At 34.4% G+C, this 18,700-nt stretch overlaps 1 protein-coding gene across 1 annotated transcript; it reads right to left on the reverse strand.

Moving 5' to 3' along the window:
* Positions 1-3,651: 3,651 nt before the first annotated feature.
* LOC125391559 (odorant-binding protein-like) lies at positions 3,652-10,887 on the reverse strand. Its single transcript, XM_087906638.1, has 6 exons — positions 10,727-10,887; positions 10,142-10,281; positions 9,167-9,237; positions 7,132-7,242; positions 6,707-6,808; positions 3,652-3,764 (listed from the first exon to the last, which is right to left on the reverse strand). Exons 1-6 carry the CDS (start codon positions 10,775-10,777, stop codon positions 3,652-3,654), a joined length of 588 nt encoding a protein of 195 aa, XP_087762764.1. The 5' UTR covers positions 10,778-10,887.
* Positions 10,888-18,700: the final 7,813 nt, after the last annotated feature.

Consider the following 18,700-nt stretch of genomic DNA (forward strand, 5'->3'; position numbering starts at 1 on the left):
CTAGAAATACCATCTTATAACAATGGGATTACAGAAACTTCACCAACTTCCCAAGATTCTTTAGAACATCTGCCTCCTTCAGGGCAGACTCTGCAACCTTCTCTTACACCAGAGACCTCAGAGCCTTTTCCAATAGCCAAAGAGGTTTTTAAGACTTTAGAATCTGTGTCAGATACTCCAGAATCTTTTCCATCTTTGTTAGAGGTTCTGAGACTTTTGAATTCTGACCAAGGTCCTCTGAGTCCTTCAGTATACGGACAAGGGATACTGGAGCCATCATCACCTCTCTATGACACTCTTGAAAATCCCAAACCATCCCAAGGGATTCTAGAACCTATACCATATACCCAAAAAGGTGTAGGACCTTTCTTTTCAACAGAGTTTCTGGGACTATCCATTTATGTACATGGTGATTTTATTTCTATTCCTTCTCATGATAACTGCCTAAGATATTCCTCTTATCCCAAAACAAGTCATAGACTTTCCAATTCTAACAAAAAAGTAGCAAGACGTGCTCTATTTCATGAAGGGAATATCAGATATTCACTTTCAGAACTTGATGCCTTAAGATCATTCCCTTCTGCTAAAAAAAAAGGCTCACATCTTGCATATATGTCAGAAAGGACTCAAGCTCTCCAAGGAGTTTCCCACCCCCAGTATCATCAGAATTGAACTTCAGTTCTAGTTACCCTCCTAAAGATCTCAGATGTTCTCCTTTTCCACAGGTGGCTTCAGACATTTATAATCAAAGAAAGCAAAATCGAGAAATGCTTCTAAAGAATCAGGCCTCAAATCTGTCCCATCAGAAGATTAGGCTTGAAATTTCACCATTCTTCCAAAAGGGGGGACAGAGCTTCCGTTTCTGACAAAGGTGGTGCAAGGCTTAAAACTGAGCCCCAAAAGAGCCTCACTACTACTTCTGCCAAGGGAGTTTGTAGATCCTCACAATCTCGTGAGGAGCGCCTCAAAAGTTCTCTGTTCCCAAGGCATCTCTAGACCTTCCAGATCTACCAAAACCAAATTGGAACAGGCTTCCTCTAACAAAACAGATGTTCATGTTTCCCATACAGAACATGAGGGCTGTAAGCAACTCTATTTGTCATAAAGAGGAACTAGACATTCTTCATCTGCCAAAAGGGACCAGAAACCAAACGCTACTCCCCAAGAGAACAAAGAAATTTCCACTTCTAGAGAAGGTGACATGGGAACTACTCCATCTCATGAAGAGAACTTCAGACATTCCACCTCTCCTCATGGGACTTCCAGCCTTACTTCTACTTCTACCAGGACAAGACTCAGATATTCCCCTTTACACCCGAAATAATTACACAGAAACTGTATTCTTTTAAACACTGCCTGGCTCATTACCTCCAGCCTCTTATTGGCTAATTCTCACATATTGACTCAACCCATTTCTAATAATCTGTATCTCACCATGAGGTCATGGCTTACCAGGAAAGATTCAGCATGTCTGACCTGGCAGCTTCATGGCAGGCAGCTCTCTCACTCTGCTTCTGTCTCCCAGCATTCTGTTCTGTCTTCCCCGCCTACTTATGTTCTGACCTATCAGGCCAAGCAGTTTTCTTTATTAATTAACCAATGAAAGCAACAGATAGATAGAAGACCCTCCTACATCATGTCTCTACTGGAGGAGTCTGAGACATGCCTGTTTGATAAAGTAAGCTACAGAACTGGCCCTGTGCCTGAAGAATGTGTCTCAAATATTCAGATTTGGTTGACAGGTACTTGAGACTGAGTCCCTATTACCAGGAAAACATAGGAGCTTCTCTTTGTGTTCATGCCGGACTCAGGCCTACCAAATGCAACTAAGAGAGGCTGGAGCTTCTCCCTCAGAACTGAATGGCTAGGAAATACACTTCTGACCACCAAAGAAACCTCGTGGAACTCTAGATTGAAGTTGCATGGCAGAAGAATAAGAACTACCCTGGATCTGAGATCATCTGTTTTCAAGCTGCATACCAGAAAGGTGCCTGTCCTCCATGTCTACACCTGTGCTGCTTATCCAAAGTTTAAGTAGGGAACAGACAATGGGACTATGATTCAAATTGTCAGAAGAATCCTCTGATTGCTATCAAGCCTCAAAAGGAGTCCTCAGAGAAAAGGATTTTCTAGAGTTCACTGAAGAGTTAGAGACTGACTAGGGAATGCCTGTACCTTCTCCTTTATAGAAGGTAAGCAGTGGCATTCCCCCTTAACTAACTAAGGATCTGTCTCCTTCCCATACTTTACCATTTTTGCTCTGAAAACTTAGGATATAAAATATCCACCTTGGCCCAAATGGCCTTCAGAAATTTCCCTCTGAGGACGGGCACAAAGAATAGTTCACCATTGACCAAAGAGCATTGGTCCCTCTGGTTAGAGTTCACAGAAGTCAAGAAGAGCAAACAAATCCAGGAACCCATTTCCACTTCCTTAAGTAAAGTCACCAGTCATGCTGTAGACTGCTCAGTCCCACCCAGTTCTTATGAGTCAACCACACTGTTCCTCCCACCCAGTATCTTACTGAATCCTGACATTGATGCTTGGTCTGTTGTAGATTCAGCTAAAGATACAGACATCCTAAACTATGAAGAAGAGGTAGATGGTGAGGCAATTCTAAGAGCTTATGAGGTATAGAAGTCAATTGAATTTTTGCTTATAGTTATGTGGGATTTTCACATTTTGATCATATCTCCCCTGCCTCATGGGTACAGAAACTCCTTTCTTCCCAAGAGTAGTCACTCCTCCCTTTGATCAAGGAGACATCCGATCTTCATCCTGGAACAAAGGGAACCCTACATCTTTCCAGTTTGTTCAAAGGAGGCTTATATGTTCCTTTTGTATGAGGGGCCCATATAATTTCTGATATTATGGAGTAGACCTCAGACATTATTCTTAATAAATGGGTCCTAGATTTGCACTTCAGTCCAACGTAAGCTGTAGGCCCAATATTGATCCAATGAGGATCTTCTGACAATAAATACCCTGTCAAGGATGGTGTTTATATTCTACTTCCCTTGAAAAAGGAGACTTTAGACACACCATTTCCCTTCAAGGGTACTGATAGAAACTCATCTGATTAAGGGGATACAGACCAGGCCAATGATATGAAGACTCACTCAGATGTTCATCTTTTGTCACGTAAACTCCAAATAAGCACTCCTGGACCTTGGCTTCCTCAGAAAAACCACTTTTATCTGCAGAGACCTCAGCTCTATTTCTCTAACTGAGAAGATGTCAATCTTTCCCTTCTGACACCTGGGTGTCCAGGTATGCCCATATAGCCAAATAAATGTCAGATCACTCTGAACTGATATCCTCGGAAAAACAATAACAATCCAATCCCTGATTAAACACCTTTTACTTTTAATATTCTCACCAGAAATGGGGTAGTCCCATTTCTTGTCTTATATGCCTGTGCTACTGATAAAAAGGCTTGCGGAGGACACAGAGCTAGGGATTACCAACCAACCTGTAGGAAAAACACTCTGATTGCTGGCAATCAAGCTTCAGAGCCCCAAAACACATGGGTATTCCATAATGTGAAGATGTTTGGACCTGATAAGGTATTGGCTGATCCTTCCTCCAGTCCCCAAGGTAACCTGGGAGTTACCCTCTTCTGCCTGAGGGTTTAGAGGTATATCTGAAGGGCTAAAGCTTCATGATATTTATCAAGTCAACTTTGGCATTCTTATTGTTAATATTGCTTACACTGCTGTTCAGGCAGTCATATAGGTCACAATTCTTGGGTTTGTTTTCTGATACTACAAGGATAAAGAATATCATACCAAATTCCCTGATATTCTGGCTCTTTCTAAATTTCTGTTCTTACACTTTGTGCCATCAAACTTATGTAAGGAAATGGCTTTAATGAAATTCACTTGGGTGAGACTCCACCACTCTGCTTTTTGATTGGTTGTGGTTTCCTATAATGTTTCACTGTTTTGAAAACAGAATCTTCCTCTATGAGTGATAAAGAATACAGCTTTTGTGAGAATAAACACAAAATTGTGTATGGTGTGTGTGTGTGTGTGTGTGTGTGTGTGTGATTGTTAGGGAATATTCTGCTGTAGCAAAGTTATTTATACTGGAAAAATGCTACTAGTCCTATATAGGATGTTTTTATCATTTTGGCTCTATAGATATCTTCAAAACTGAAATGCTGATACCTCCCATATTAATATTTTATTTAAAGAATATTTTATAATCTAAACACTTCTCTGGTTCCATATAAAAATCTTATTTCTATTAAGAATGTTAATTTTTGTTTTCTGTTTTTTTTAATCTTGGGATTTAATTTTATATTAAATTGCTTTTTGGATGACAGTTAACCCCATTACTAATTCTTTGACTATTAAATGTCTTAAATTTTTGAAGGACTTTTTTCCCTCAAACATTGCCCTGAAATATAAAGTTTACATTCTTTGTTTTGGTTATGGTTAACCCAAGATATTTTATTCTTTTTTATGATATTGTAAATTGGATTATGTCAATGATATCCCTCATAGTGGCTTTGTATTTGGTATAATGAAAGGTTGTTGAATGTCTTTAATTAATTATTTCCTTTTCATGAAATTGTTTTCTCTGCTACCTGTATTCTGCTACAATTTATGCATGTATTAGTATAATATCATGTCATCTGAAAATAGGAATAATTTAAATTAGTCTTTTGTTATGGGTGTCCTGTACTCTTCAGGAAAGTGTTTCCAACATACCATTGTGACTTAGTGGCAATAGTGACCTAGCTGTCTCCATCAAGATTTTAGTAGGTTTCCTTGCAGTATGTCTACATATACAATGGTATTGGCAGTATGTCTGCCAAGGATAGCTTTTATTATGTTGAAGCATGTTCTCTATATTCCTACTCCTTCTGGGATGTTTATCTTGGAAGCATGATACATTTTAGCAAAGGTTTTGTCTTTATCTGTTGATTTAATCATGTGGCTCATATCTTTAATTCCTTTTATATTTTATTCTATTTCTAAACATCTGTATGCTTAACCAAACATTCAAACCACCATAATAATGGTGGATTGTACTCTAGATAAAAGTGTATATTCATTTTTTCTAGTATTTTATAAATTATTTTTCCTACTCTCTTCAGGTATGTTTTCCTCCTCATTTATGTGTGTGTGTTTTGTATTATTTGGTGGAGAATGAATCAATTCTGGGTGTATACAACATATTTTAAATATTTTGTGTTTCAAATAAAACAGTATGAGAATTTAGATGCAAATAAAATAATTTATATGAAATCTTTTACTGTGATAGGACACTTTACCTCATTTCACATATACAGCTGAAAGTAAATATGAAGTCCAACAAAAAAATCATTTCTGAGTGTTCTTACCCAGAAATTATGACATGGCCAATATTGCATCATTTTTTAGTTATACAGATGCCATTTGTTACACTAGAGTAATTATTTTAATTAGCTTAATTGAATATTTGTGTTTTTTAATGAGATTCTTTTCACAGGTTTTTATAGTTTCTTGAAGTACTTTAATCATTTAAAACAGTTAAAGTTCATTATGTAGAAAGGAAAAGAAAGGTCAGGAATTTGCAATGAGGTATTCTGGAATTCATAGGAGAGGAGACAATTCACTTATAAGTGGTGATTCATAAACTAGATATTTGTCAAGAGGGTATTCTGCATAATTCTCATTCTGTTGTCATCTGTGGAGACATGAAAGAAACATTTTGCACGTGTTTGAACTGACAGGAAATGTCCCATACTTAAGAGTACAAGAATGCAAAATTAAAAGCAGAGAAGGGGTGGTACACAAACTGCTCCTGTCTTAGAAATCCAAGTACCTTGTAATTTTAATTCTAAAGGAAAAAACTATAGTAAATATTAAAGTTCTGAGTCTCTATATGATAACATAGATTAAGGTATTTCAAAGAATATGTTAAAAGATCAACACTGTTCTACAATATCTGAGACAAATATTATTCCCCAAACATACTTTTCAGATGATAAGATGTATTTTTGATTGATTATTCCCCAGTATAAAAATATTAGCAATTCTCAAAAAGATAAAAGCCCTTCACATTGCTTTATAAGTAAAAATTATTCTACCCAAATTTTTGTCACTAAGATTTTCAACTTTAATTGATAAATAATATTCTGTCTTTATTTTGCTTAATTTTGAGTTCATGTTTTCCTTGTCACATACCTGTTTTAATTTTTATGAAAAAAGAATAAATTCAGTCCTGTATCAAGATTTTATGGTATGTCTTCTGTTTCTACTCACCTATTGAAGGTCATTACTTAGGACAATTATCTGTAAAAGAACATGTGTGAGGTAAGGACTGACAGAAATGTTATCATAAGTATTTAAGAACAGCTCTTGAATGATTATTGTTAAACAACAACTGATAGTTAGCACAGGACTAGATAAGTTCTGATTTGGGGACCATATATTTGATTGATAGGTAGGTAGGTAGGTAGGTAGATAGATAGATAGATAGATAGATAGATAGATAGATAGATAGATAGATAGACAGATAGGTGATAGATAGATGAATAGATAACAAATAGATAGAAACATGGATACTTACATATATAAATACATAGATACATAGACATATGAATATATAGATATATTTAGTGTAGATGAATACATATATTTATAAAAAATGCATAAATAAACATACACATGTATTTATTTATAGAAGCTATAGCCAAAATAATTATTGATGTTACCTGTATCCAGAACTTGCATAATGTTTTCTGTTGGAATATTCGATTGTTTAACACCTTTCTCAAAATTTTCAAGTTGTTCTGGTGTCAAAGGATCACCTTTTCCTGTATTGCATAAATGTCAATGTCACAGACACATTCAGGGAACTCTGCGGAGATTGCATTGCTGCCCTAGTGACACTCGATATGCAAATTCAGTAACCATGGGTCCATCAGTACTGTCTATAATAATTTACCCAAGACCATGAACACATTTTATAAAGTCTAATTGGTGGCATGACATGTCTACAGAAAACTCTGATTGTCCTTAATGGACAGGAACACAGAAATCCCATTATTCCTTATTTGGGGAGGGAAACTGACTTAATACTTATCTACATTATGGTGATGTTTATGCTACTTTTTGGAGAATTTATTACCATTCTTACCTAGAACAAAAATCAACTTTGTTTTCCGACCAGCTCTATCCACATTCTCACTGAAAAAACCTAGGTTCTTTGGTGTCACACACACAAGTTTAAATTTATTGTCACCTTCATCTGCAAAGTTAATGGAAATATGTCAAAACTTAGTGTCACTTATTTTACCACTTTTTTAAAGTCAACTTTTTGATAAACATTAATATTGATCCTGACTCAATCATCACTGATTGATAATATATGACTCATGTATGCTTAACTATTCCTATAGGCATTAGTTTGATATATTTCACCACAAAATGGTAACCAAATGTTTCCATTCTTCAAACATAATTGTTATTGCTGAGAAGAGACATTTCCCTTCTCTGTAGATGCCTTGTCTCAAGACATGTGGGACAATGTCAAGATATGTATTAGGTATTACTTCCATTTTTCCTTTGATTTCAAAGACCAATACTTGTCAGTTTCATGAAATCATACAACTTTGTTGTCATATAATGATAATACTTGTTGGACAAATGTGTACATATATATATATACAAAGAACATATTAATTAATCATACACGCAAATATTTTCACCTTAAAAGATTATTAATAGAAAGGATGTAAAGATAAAAATTTTGAGTTTACCAAACATTCGTATTGTTTGTTTGTGTGTGTGTGTGTGTGTGTGTGTGTGTGTGTGTGCATGTGTGATGTTTCTACTAAGTAAGTTACTTTTACTTTTAGGATCTGGTCATTTTGTATTATAGTATTTCTTTTAATATGAATATAATGATTGTAAGCATTAAAATTACTAGAAATCTCTCCCCTCTCTTCACTTAATATTATTCCAATGGTCAAACTGTGTATAATTTAGTTAAATAGTGGGACTATTATTTTAGAAATTCTTACAAAATTGAACTAGTCAATCTGTAATTTTTTAACAGATTTTACCTTATTGCTGGGGCAGCTGACCTGTTGAACTGTACTTGAATAGAAGAGTTAGAATCAAGAAAGAAAAAGACAGAAGATAGAATCTGTATGTCTCTTAGTGAATACTGAAGCAGTTCCAAATTTATTTCTCATAGCATTTTTATAAACAAAACAAAATTGGGAGGCCAAAATAATTCCTTCCATGCTTCAAGGAACAAACAAGTATAATAACCTCCTTTTTTCCTCAATACATCTGCTAACCATGCCTTTGGCCAAGCATCCTGTTATTTTGCTGTGCGGACCAAGACAAGATTGAACTTTCTGAACTTAATTCAAGACAGAGAGCAGTCACTGTGCAACTCCTGGATCCTAAGTGCATTTAAAAATTTAAGTTTTCCATCTACTGATATAAATGTTCTGATTTCTACAAAATATGAGAAAAGTTTCAAATAGCACTGTTAATTTATATTTTTCTTGAATCAAGGATGACAGATAATGTCTCTAATATTAGTACTGGAGCACCTGAGGCATAAAGTTTGCAAAGATGTTTGAGTTACGGGGACCTATTGGAGAGTGGCACACCTGCCCATTACCAGAGGTACTATTTTAATAAAACACCAAATACTAACTAGAAATAGATTTTCATGTGGTCAAATTAATTGGAGCCTTTTTGTTAGAATTATTCACATTGTTATTTAATAGCATTCTTCTCCTTGTAAACTTCAAATGATCTACAATGTGTTCTGGCATTGTAGAATATCTCAGTTGCTTGGAAGGATTGGTAACATTTAAAGTAGCAAAATTCTTTATTTTTTTATTTTTTTTTCAAATTTTTTTTTAATATTTTATTTATTTATTATGTATCCAACATTCTGTCTGCATGTAAGCCTGCAGGCCAGAAGAAGGCACCAGACCTCATTACAGATGGTTGTGAGCCACCATGTGGTTGCTGGGAATTGAACTCAGGACCTTTGGAAGAACAGACAATGCTCTTAACCTCTGAGCCATCTCTCCAGCCCAGCAAAATTCTTTGAAACTTATTTACCTATGTGTGACTGAAGTATCACCATGAATTAGCACACTCACAATGCTTTAGTTCATAGAGGAGCTACTAAACCCTGTACTTACACTGGGTTCTGTAGGAGCCATCTTCTTGCTTGTATCCAATGACTTTTGTCTTTGAGCACTGACCATTCAAACTAAAATAAAACAAAATAACCATAACTTATTCTCTATGATCTTTGAATTTACATTAAAGATCTTAAAATGTTAATGAACTTGAAGAAGTTATAGTATCTATGGACAGTTTAGGAGCTAGGGCCTAATAGCTATGCTTAATTAATCTTTCCAAATTCTTCTCAAAATGTCATCCTCTGTGTAATCATATAGATCACTTCATTTATTTTTCCCAATTTTGATAAGTGCCATGAAGCATTTAAGGGCATCCTTATCCAAAATTCAGTATTCACTGTATATGAGTTTCAATACGCTTATTCTATTGTTCTAACCCAATGAGAATATATACGCAGATTTGGATGCATGTGTTTTATGTGCTTTTATTTGTTTCTAAAACTTACATTTGTGGCTATAATGTAGACGTTGTCATAAGGATTTTCAATCTTCATGGTGTTATGAAGTCTTTCCTTGAACATATTCACACAAATACCAAAATGAGAATTTTTGAATCCAGAATATCAGAGGATGTATTTGGCAAACTAGATCTATCTCACCTGTTTGTGAAAGACTTTTTATGCCATCACTGATTGAATAATATAGCATGTATAACCTTGACACCAATGCTCACAAATTCCTTTCAAATTACTAGAAATTAAATCCTTAGGGTTTTCTGCATCTATTATTAGAACATGAAATTTAACCACAGGCCTCAAATCAGAGGATTTCTAAGGAAACATGAATGGAATTGGGGAGAGTATCTAAGCTTTGTGTGATGTACAGAGCTAACCCATCATGGAATACTATAATAATAATGCTAAAGATGAAGCCTTGCGTTTTATGAACAGAAGTAAAACATCCCCTTGTAAATTTAATTTAAAAAGAAATGTAAATAGTCTCCTTATTTTACAAGATTGACAATTCACTTACTCTACATAAAATGTGATTTCCATTTGAAGACATCTTTCATTACAAGTAAGTTTACGAACATAAATCCTCAAAGGTCCACCTTTATCTATCTTGTCAACATTGTCAGCAGCAATAGCAGTTGTAACCCATTCTCCATCAATCTGAAAAAATAGCAAAGGCAAAAATGACCCCACAGTCCATTCGAATGTGAATTGGTATTTGCATCTCTGATGCCAGTCCTCAGACATAAGTAATCTGACTAGAAAAATCCGTCATTAATATTTTGTTCATTAGTTCAAGATTATGTTTCCAGGGATGTAGAGTAAAACACGATAATATGATGACTCAGTTAACAATGCATTTTGTACCGGAAACTTTTGGGAACTGCTCATGTTTTGGCCTCATATGCTCTACAAACAGCCCATTTTCCCATATTTCACTTTTTTCATTCTAGAGAAAATTTGATTGGAAATGCGTACCTGAATGAAAGTCAGAAGTGTTATTTCATGAATATGCACTTGCACCGACTAACTGAATCGCACATCACACCCAGAAAAGTATGCTTTTGTTGAACCTCAGACATAAACACAGAATAATTGAGTTTACCTCAGCATGAGCCAGTCCAAATACAAAAGCCAGCAGGAGAAAATTTACCATGGTGGTGCTGGCCTTTGTTCTTCTGAAGAAGCTCAAAGTAGGTTATTGTTTGTGAAGGAAATAGACAGACAACACTTTTTATACAGCTGATTAGAGGGAGTTTCAGGGAATCAACCAATTGTTCTTACAGCACAAAAATATCTGTTCAGTATTTCCTCTTGCCCAGGCTGAATAGTGTATGAGCTCATATATGTAAACTAACAAACTTAGCTTCAAGGTCAAGTTATGTTGACATGATTGAATTTCCTGTTAGAATAAAAAGGATTAACTCTGAAAAATCATGTACAGTTAAATGGTTTGGCCTTTAGAACTATACTGGTGGATAAATGTCACAATGCACATGCCTATATCCTATATGATTCATTTAAGCAATGTGAAATGCTTTTATAATACTTTCCAAGTCTCAGCATAAGCACAATACTGTGCAGTTAACTGAAGTTAAAATTGTGGCCTGAGTAATCACATTCTTGGAAGATAAAATGCAAGAACTTAAGGAGGATTTCCTACAAGGATACTGATATGTCTTATGCTACCTTTTAGCCTTTCTGTATATTGACTATTCTTCCAGTACATTGAATTCAACCAACATGGGTACAGAGCTATGTAAGATATCATTAAAAAATTGTAAGTAGGGGGCTGGAGAAATGGCTCAGAGGTTAAGAGCACTGACTGCTCTTCCAGAGGACCCGGGTTCAATTCCCAGCACCCACATGGCAGCTCACAACTGTCTGAAAATCCAGTTCCAGGGGATCTGACACCTTCACACCAATGCACATAAAAATAAAAAGATAAATAAATCATTAAAAAAATTTAAAAAAAAATTGTAAGTAGTAGAAAATTTCTATTAGATGTCCAATGGTAATAAATATAGTTTTCATTAATTAAAGGAAATCAAATCAAATGGAATAGTCTATAAAAATAATAATGCTCAGAAATTCTGTCCAATTGTACAAATAGACTCTAAATTGAGGCTGCAGATATGCTTTAAATTTGATAAAATGAGGACTTTATCTAGATGACTTCCTTATACATCAAAAGCAAGGTCTGCATTGTGCTTAGCCATAGGAACTTTTACTCTGTGGTACTTGTTTGTGTTCTCTGGCTTCCTTCTGTAACATATGGAATGACCAAAAACTTAGCCTTATGGTAGGTTTTTATTTTTCACAATGCATGGTTTTAATTGCACAGTTATAATGCATTAGTCTGTCTTTCACAACACTATTTTAAATTAAATTCTATTATTATTTCTATTTCTTTTATTTTTGAGATTAGAAAGTAATTACATTATTCCCAACTTCCCTTTCCTCCGTCTAAACTCTCCAATATTAATAATCCCCTTTATCTTGATAATTTTGTGGTGACATTGTTCACTGAGTTTTTTAAACATGCATATGACTTCTAAGGTCTCATGTGATTACTAAATTTTTTTTCATTTTTTTATTTATTAAAAATTTCTACCTCCTCCCCACCTCCCATTTCCCTCCCACTCCCCCCTCCCCTCTCCCTCCCCCTCCATCTCCAGTCCTAAGAGCAGTCAGGGTTCCCTGCCCTGTGGGAAGTCCAGGGTCCTCCCCCCTCCATCCAGGTCTAGGAAGGTGAGCATTCAAACAAACCAGACTCCCACAAAGCCAGTCCATGCAGTAGAATCAAAACCCAGTGCCATTGTCCTTGGCTTATCAGTCAATCCTCATTGACAGTCACATTCAGATAGTCCGGTTTGATCACAGGCTCCATCACTCCCAGTCCAGCTGGCCTTGGTGAGCTCCCATTACATCAGTCCCACCATCTCCGTGGGTGGACGCACCCCTCGCCGTCCTGACTTCCTTGCTCATGTTCTCCCTCCTTCTGCTCCTCATTTGGACCAGTGCTCCAATGTGGGTCTCTGTCTCTATTTCCATCCATCGCCAGATGAAGGTTCTATGGTGATATGAAAGATATTAATCAGTGTGGCTATGGGACAAGGCAAGTTCAGGCACCCTTTCCTCTGCTGCTCAAGGAACAAGCTGGGGACATCTCCATCGACCTGGGAACCCCTCTAGAGTCAAGTCTCTTGCAAACCCTAAAATGGCTCTCTTAATTAAGATATCCACTTCCCTGCTCCCATTTCCACTTTTCCTCCATCTTAACCATCCCCTTCCCGCAAGCTCTCCCGAATTCTCCCCTTCTCTCTCCCCATCTCCCCTTATCCCCACCCCACCTCCACCCCTGTGCACCCAACTTTTGCCTGGCAATCTTGTCTACTTCCAATATCCAGGAGGATAACTATATGATTTTCTTTGGGTTCACCTTCCTATTTAGCTTCTCTAGGATCACGAATTATATGAAGATTTGGAGATAGGAATAAGAAAACTGAAAAAACATGTCACATTTCTCTTTTTAGATCTGGGTTACAGCACTCCGTAGAATCTTTTTATTGTACCTTTTATTTACCTGCAGGTGTCATGATTTCATTTTTCTTTACTATGTAATATTATTACATTGTGCATATGTACCACTATTGCTTTGTCAATTAGATAATTTTAGAAAATTTGTTACCATTTCCTTCCTGCATCGGATAGAATAACAATTAACATAGATAAGAAAGTATGTGTAAAATAGTATATCAAGTCATTTAGGCACATTTTAAAGAGCTGTATGACTGGATCACATGGTATGTATTTGCTTTTTAGAAAATTAAGAATTCTACAGTCTTTTTCAGATAACTATAAACAATTTTGTGATTCCCCTTAAAAGATGTCTCTGGGCTCCTTGTTGAATCTCTCTCTCTCTCTCTCTCTCTCTCTCTCTCTCTCTCTCTCTCTCTTTCTCTCTGTATGTGTCTCTCTGTGTGTGTGTGTATGTTCTTATCAAATGATTCTCATGTCCCAGGAATATTTTGACTGGATAGTGTTTTTTTCAAAAACTTTATGTTTTAAATATCTTTTATATTCTGGATATTTATTCACACCTAGCATATTTGCTTACACTGCACATGAACCAGCAATTTCCTGTCTGCTGAGGTCTATGGAAGAAGGAGTGGCTCATGAGATAGTACACTTCATTAACAAACCGGAAACCATTGATAGACTGGGATAGGAATAACACTGGCCAGACTTTTTATTTCTACTTGTGAGTCCAATAGGGCATGATAAATAGTTCTAAAGCTAAAGGCACACAAATAGCCCTGATTAACTGCATACAACTACAGATGAAGTGTAATAAATCATACTGCAAAAGGGAATTTGGGGGTTTGTGGGGTTAAAAAAGATTGAGTTGAAAAGTTTAGACAGCAGAGAGAAGAATAATCAGAATATTTTATATATATGGAAAATTGCCCACAAACAATTTTAAAAGAACATTAATGCAGATATTCATGGCAAACAACAAGTTTGAATAATTTAAAAGGATAAATTGTGGAGTATAGAATGTAATCTTAAATACTGAGACATTCTGTGCATTCAGGCTCATAGAGCTGGGTCCCTGAGTCACAAATACTCTTTTTTTTTTTTTTGCTTAACCATTTATTAGATTATAGTGCTTGAAATTTGGAAAGAGGCAGACTATACAAAAGTGGGTAACTCAAGGATGTTCATTGCTACACTGGTTGGTGGTATTCAGTTACGTATATTTTGTGCCCCTGCTACTAATTTCTTAACAGTAATGTATACATTTATGTATTGCTTATGTTTGTTTTCAAAATTTAAATTTCCCTTGCATAAGAACTGGCATATATTTTTAAAAATAATAGGTGACTTGACCTTGAATAAGAACAAAAAAGGCATACCCTGATCACAGAGGAATCACATAATTCCACTTGTTTTCACACTGTAAAGTTGATAGTGTGAGCATGTATTCCTTGATTCTCATTTAAATTAGATTAGTTGAATTGCCTCAATCACCAAAGACACTCATTTAAAGATAATTCTGTAAAAATAATGATAGTATATCTAAAGGAATAATCTAAGAAGATTTTGATAAATTAAAAAAATGAATGCCCAGAGAATCACAGAAGCTATTTATAAAGTATTTAGAATGTTGCACCTTTAATATTGGGTAGAGTAGATACTTCTTATCTGTCACTGACAAACCAACCTTCTAATCAGCCACCAGTGAGTCATGGTAAGTTTTTCAATTGCTACATTAAAGGTTAAACATAATTGATGATAATTTAACTTCCTTTTTTTATTAAAAATTTCCACCTCATGGAATCTCTCCACTCTGTCCCAAGACCCAATCTTTGATTTTATAGCATACATGCGATTTGTGTGTGTTCTTCAAAATCTTAGAATTATAAAAGTAACAGTTGAAGGTACCTTATATTTTATTCTTCTTCATTTGCTTTTGTTTGTTGCTACTAGTCAGTAACAATGAGTGGAGATTCCACTTTATAAACCAATCACTGGTTAATGATAATCTTCTTTGTTGAACTTTTCAAAGCTATTGGGTGATTCACTGACTGCTGTTTCTCAAGAACTCAGCTCCTTTATTTTTTGGCTTCATGCTCAGGACTAGTATGAAGTGTGGCATACATACACCTGTATTACTTCACAGTTACCAAACACCTATCAGAGAATTTAATAGCCTCCATCATTTTGCCAATACTAATCCATTGACCACAGATATATTGCAATATATTGTCATAACTTTCTGGGGGAAATTTATTTTATATTTTCAGAAAGAGTAAAGTGTCTTGTTAAGTGATTTCTCATTTCATTATTTTATATGGTCTTTAAATCAAGTCATTACTATTTTATATTAACTATGTTCATTTTTACTAATAATATTAGGGATTACATTATACATTAAACATCCACTATACATTTAAATACATAAAAATGTATTTAAATACCATCTCAGTAATTGAAATTTCTATCAATTATTTTCCAGTGTATCCCAGAGTCCAAATACCTATATTTTGATTAAGTATATCTCTTTCCCTCTGCCTCCCTCTCTATTTCAGAGGTTAATATAAAAATTCAATAATGATATTCCTTAAAACATTTTTCTCTATACTATATCCAAAATTTTTAAGTTTAAAGTGATCAGTTATTCTGAATTTTGTTCAGATTGGCCCTTAAATATGTGGATTTTGCATTTTCCTGTATATATCTATATATACTTTGGAAAGTCAATCAGGAGTTTCTTGTTACACTTATTCATTTTCTGCTGAACAAAAAAAAATATGTTTTAAGGAGAGATTTGCTTACCTAAATGTTTATCAATATCCTTCTCCAATAAATATTCACCAACAATATTCTCCTTAATATTTTAAATAAAAGAATTGGTTTTACTGTTCCAAAATTAATAATGTATATTTTCAATTCAATACATTATAAAAGAGATGTTCTTTTTGTTTAATACAAACTATTATTTAAACAACATCAAAATGCATTAACCATGATGTTTCAAAAAGACATTAGTACTTAATTTTCAGGTAGATGGCAAATCATCTCATGTTTCCCAACAGTGTCGTTGGCTTAGGATTCCTGTGTCATCATATTCAACTTCATCATTTATTAGAGATTAAAGTATGGAGTTTATTTTATTATTTTCTCCTTACATCATTTTGCCTCTTCTGTATGGCAGGAACATGACCCACTGTCCTGCTGGGTAAACACATATGCATTCTCTATTTACTCCATCAACATTATGTCCAAGATACCCAAGGGTTAACAGAATTTCCCCTCCTCTCCGCCTCTTTGTATATCCTAGTATAAAATTTTGATCCACTGATATTTTCCCTATAGGAATTCAGATGTTCATTGTTGAGTTACTTATCCTTTAGCAGGATCTGTTATTCTAAAGTCTCTTGTGCTTCCCTTCATAAATATCTAGATGCATGTTGATATATGCATCTGGATATAGCTCTACTTTATTGGAAATAATGTCTCTAAAATTTTTGAATTCTGTTATTCATCACTCCTCAAAATATGTTTATAGTTAATATTTTCTCTTGATCTTATTAAAATTCTTCTAGCTTTCCATTGATAACTGTCTCCATTATATTTTTCATTATGCAATTTATTTTAAATTCCAAAACTAATATCTACATTTTGCCTTATACTGTTAAAAAGAGAAAAAATTCTTTTAAAAATGTACTAATCTCAAAAGTTGAGTGAAAAATCAACTCAAAGTCGTCAAACTCAAGAACTCCCTGTGACTTTAGCTTCATGAGAAACCTAGGCCATTTGCCTCACCCATTCAGTTTGAAGAAAAATCAGGATTTACAACAAGCTTTTAGATATTTTCTTCTTCTCTCATCTTTGTCTTCTCTGTGTCATTAGTGATCTATGAAAATCCATGTATCTTTGCTTGACTATAAGCCTATGCATAGGCTTAGTTAATTATTTGTTTTTTTGAAATGCTTCTTGGAACACTTAAATATTTATTCATCCCAATTCATTGTTTCTATCTATATGCACAAGACAGTCATATTAATTTATCAAATTTTCACCAATTTAAAGGTGATACCAACAATTTTAAAAGGAATCCTAAGTAATCAAGGCGAAAAAAGAATGTGGGATGGCTCAGAAGGAGTAAATATAAGAAGCAGATGATTTGACTATAACATAATATCTTAAATTTGAAGAAATAAAATTTTTATGACTTTAAATTAATATCTAGAATAAATATAATTTTATAACTGTTGATTTTAAACAGTGTAAAAGATTTTTGTCATTTCTTTCACATTCTGTTGATTTTTGTTTTATAGCAATCTTAAGATTTATTAATATTTAGGGCTTATTTTAATCTTGAATTTACTATTTAACTAAGAGTAGTAACCATGAATTTGATGGTCACAGAGATAAAAACATGTTATTGACACTTGAGATTCTTATCTAAGGACTCTGCATTCTCAGAACCTCTCTTACTATCAGCGCTAACCTGATACTAAGGTTTGGCTAGAAGGAGAAATTCCAGACAACACCTTTTAAGGTAAATACATTTTGATGCACAATTTGAACTATTTTTCCTTTTTTGAATATTTCGTTTTGTTCTTAGTTTCATACATCCCCCACATATAACAATGTACTCTTGTGAATTATGCATTCCTAAGTTTCTGCTTTTCTTAGTATTTTTCTTTTCACATGGGAAATTTGGTAGATAGTATCTTCAAGAGCCATGGCTCAGAGGAAAGGCATCTGTTTAGAGGAACTCAAACGAACTGTGTTTGGAAATATCTTAAACAATCTTCAAAATGTAGAATGAAAAATAAAATAAAGTTGTCAATCAAAAGAAAAATTACATAATTAGTATTGAAAAGATTGAAATCAACTTTAATCATGTTACATATGGTCATAACTATAATACATATGAGGTTTAATGATCTGTTATATTAAAAAGAAAATCTCTACTCAAATGTCAATTATTTAACACATGTATGTAGTACACATATATTGATATATATATACAGTTTATCAATAATAATCCGATATATAATATACAATTATACATATATGTGAATGTACACACACACACACAGAGAGAGAGAGAGAGAGAGAGAGAGAGAGAGAGAGAGAACCTGACGAGTACCATTTATTTCCTTAAGTATATATGGTTACAGACTTACTATTCTGAATTGAACTAGTCTCAGTTTCATTCTTCCTTAGTGATATAATTTCTCCTTCTTCTTGCACTTATTTGATTTCTGTGGATATTGTCTAGGAGTGGGACAGTACATAATTTATTCCCTTCTAAGTGAACATGTTCATTGATATTGACATTTCTCACACATTATATATTCTACCATTTCCAGGGGAAACATTTTTAGAGCAGAATTTGTGATTTTCTGGCTTTTATTATCTTTCTCCTCTCTTTTCAGAGCTGTTCTCTGGTCTATAGTTTTAGAAGCCAAAAGCTTAATGTATTCATTTGATCTTGACCCCCTAACAATCTGTTTCACTCAGCCTTTTGCCTTGCCCTGGATTTCTGTGATGGTTTTCA

Source organism: Myodes glareolus, chromosome 5, assembly GCF_982192425.1.
Source record: "Myodes glareolus chromosome 5, mMyoGla1.1, whole genome shotgun sequence".
Taxonomy (NCBI): Eukaryota; Metazoa; Chordata; class Mammalia; order Rodentia; family Cricetidae; genus Myodes; species Myodes glareolus.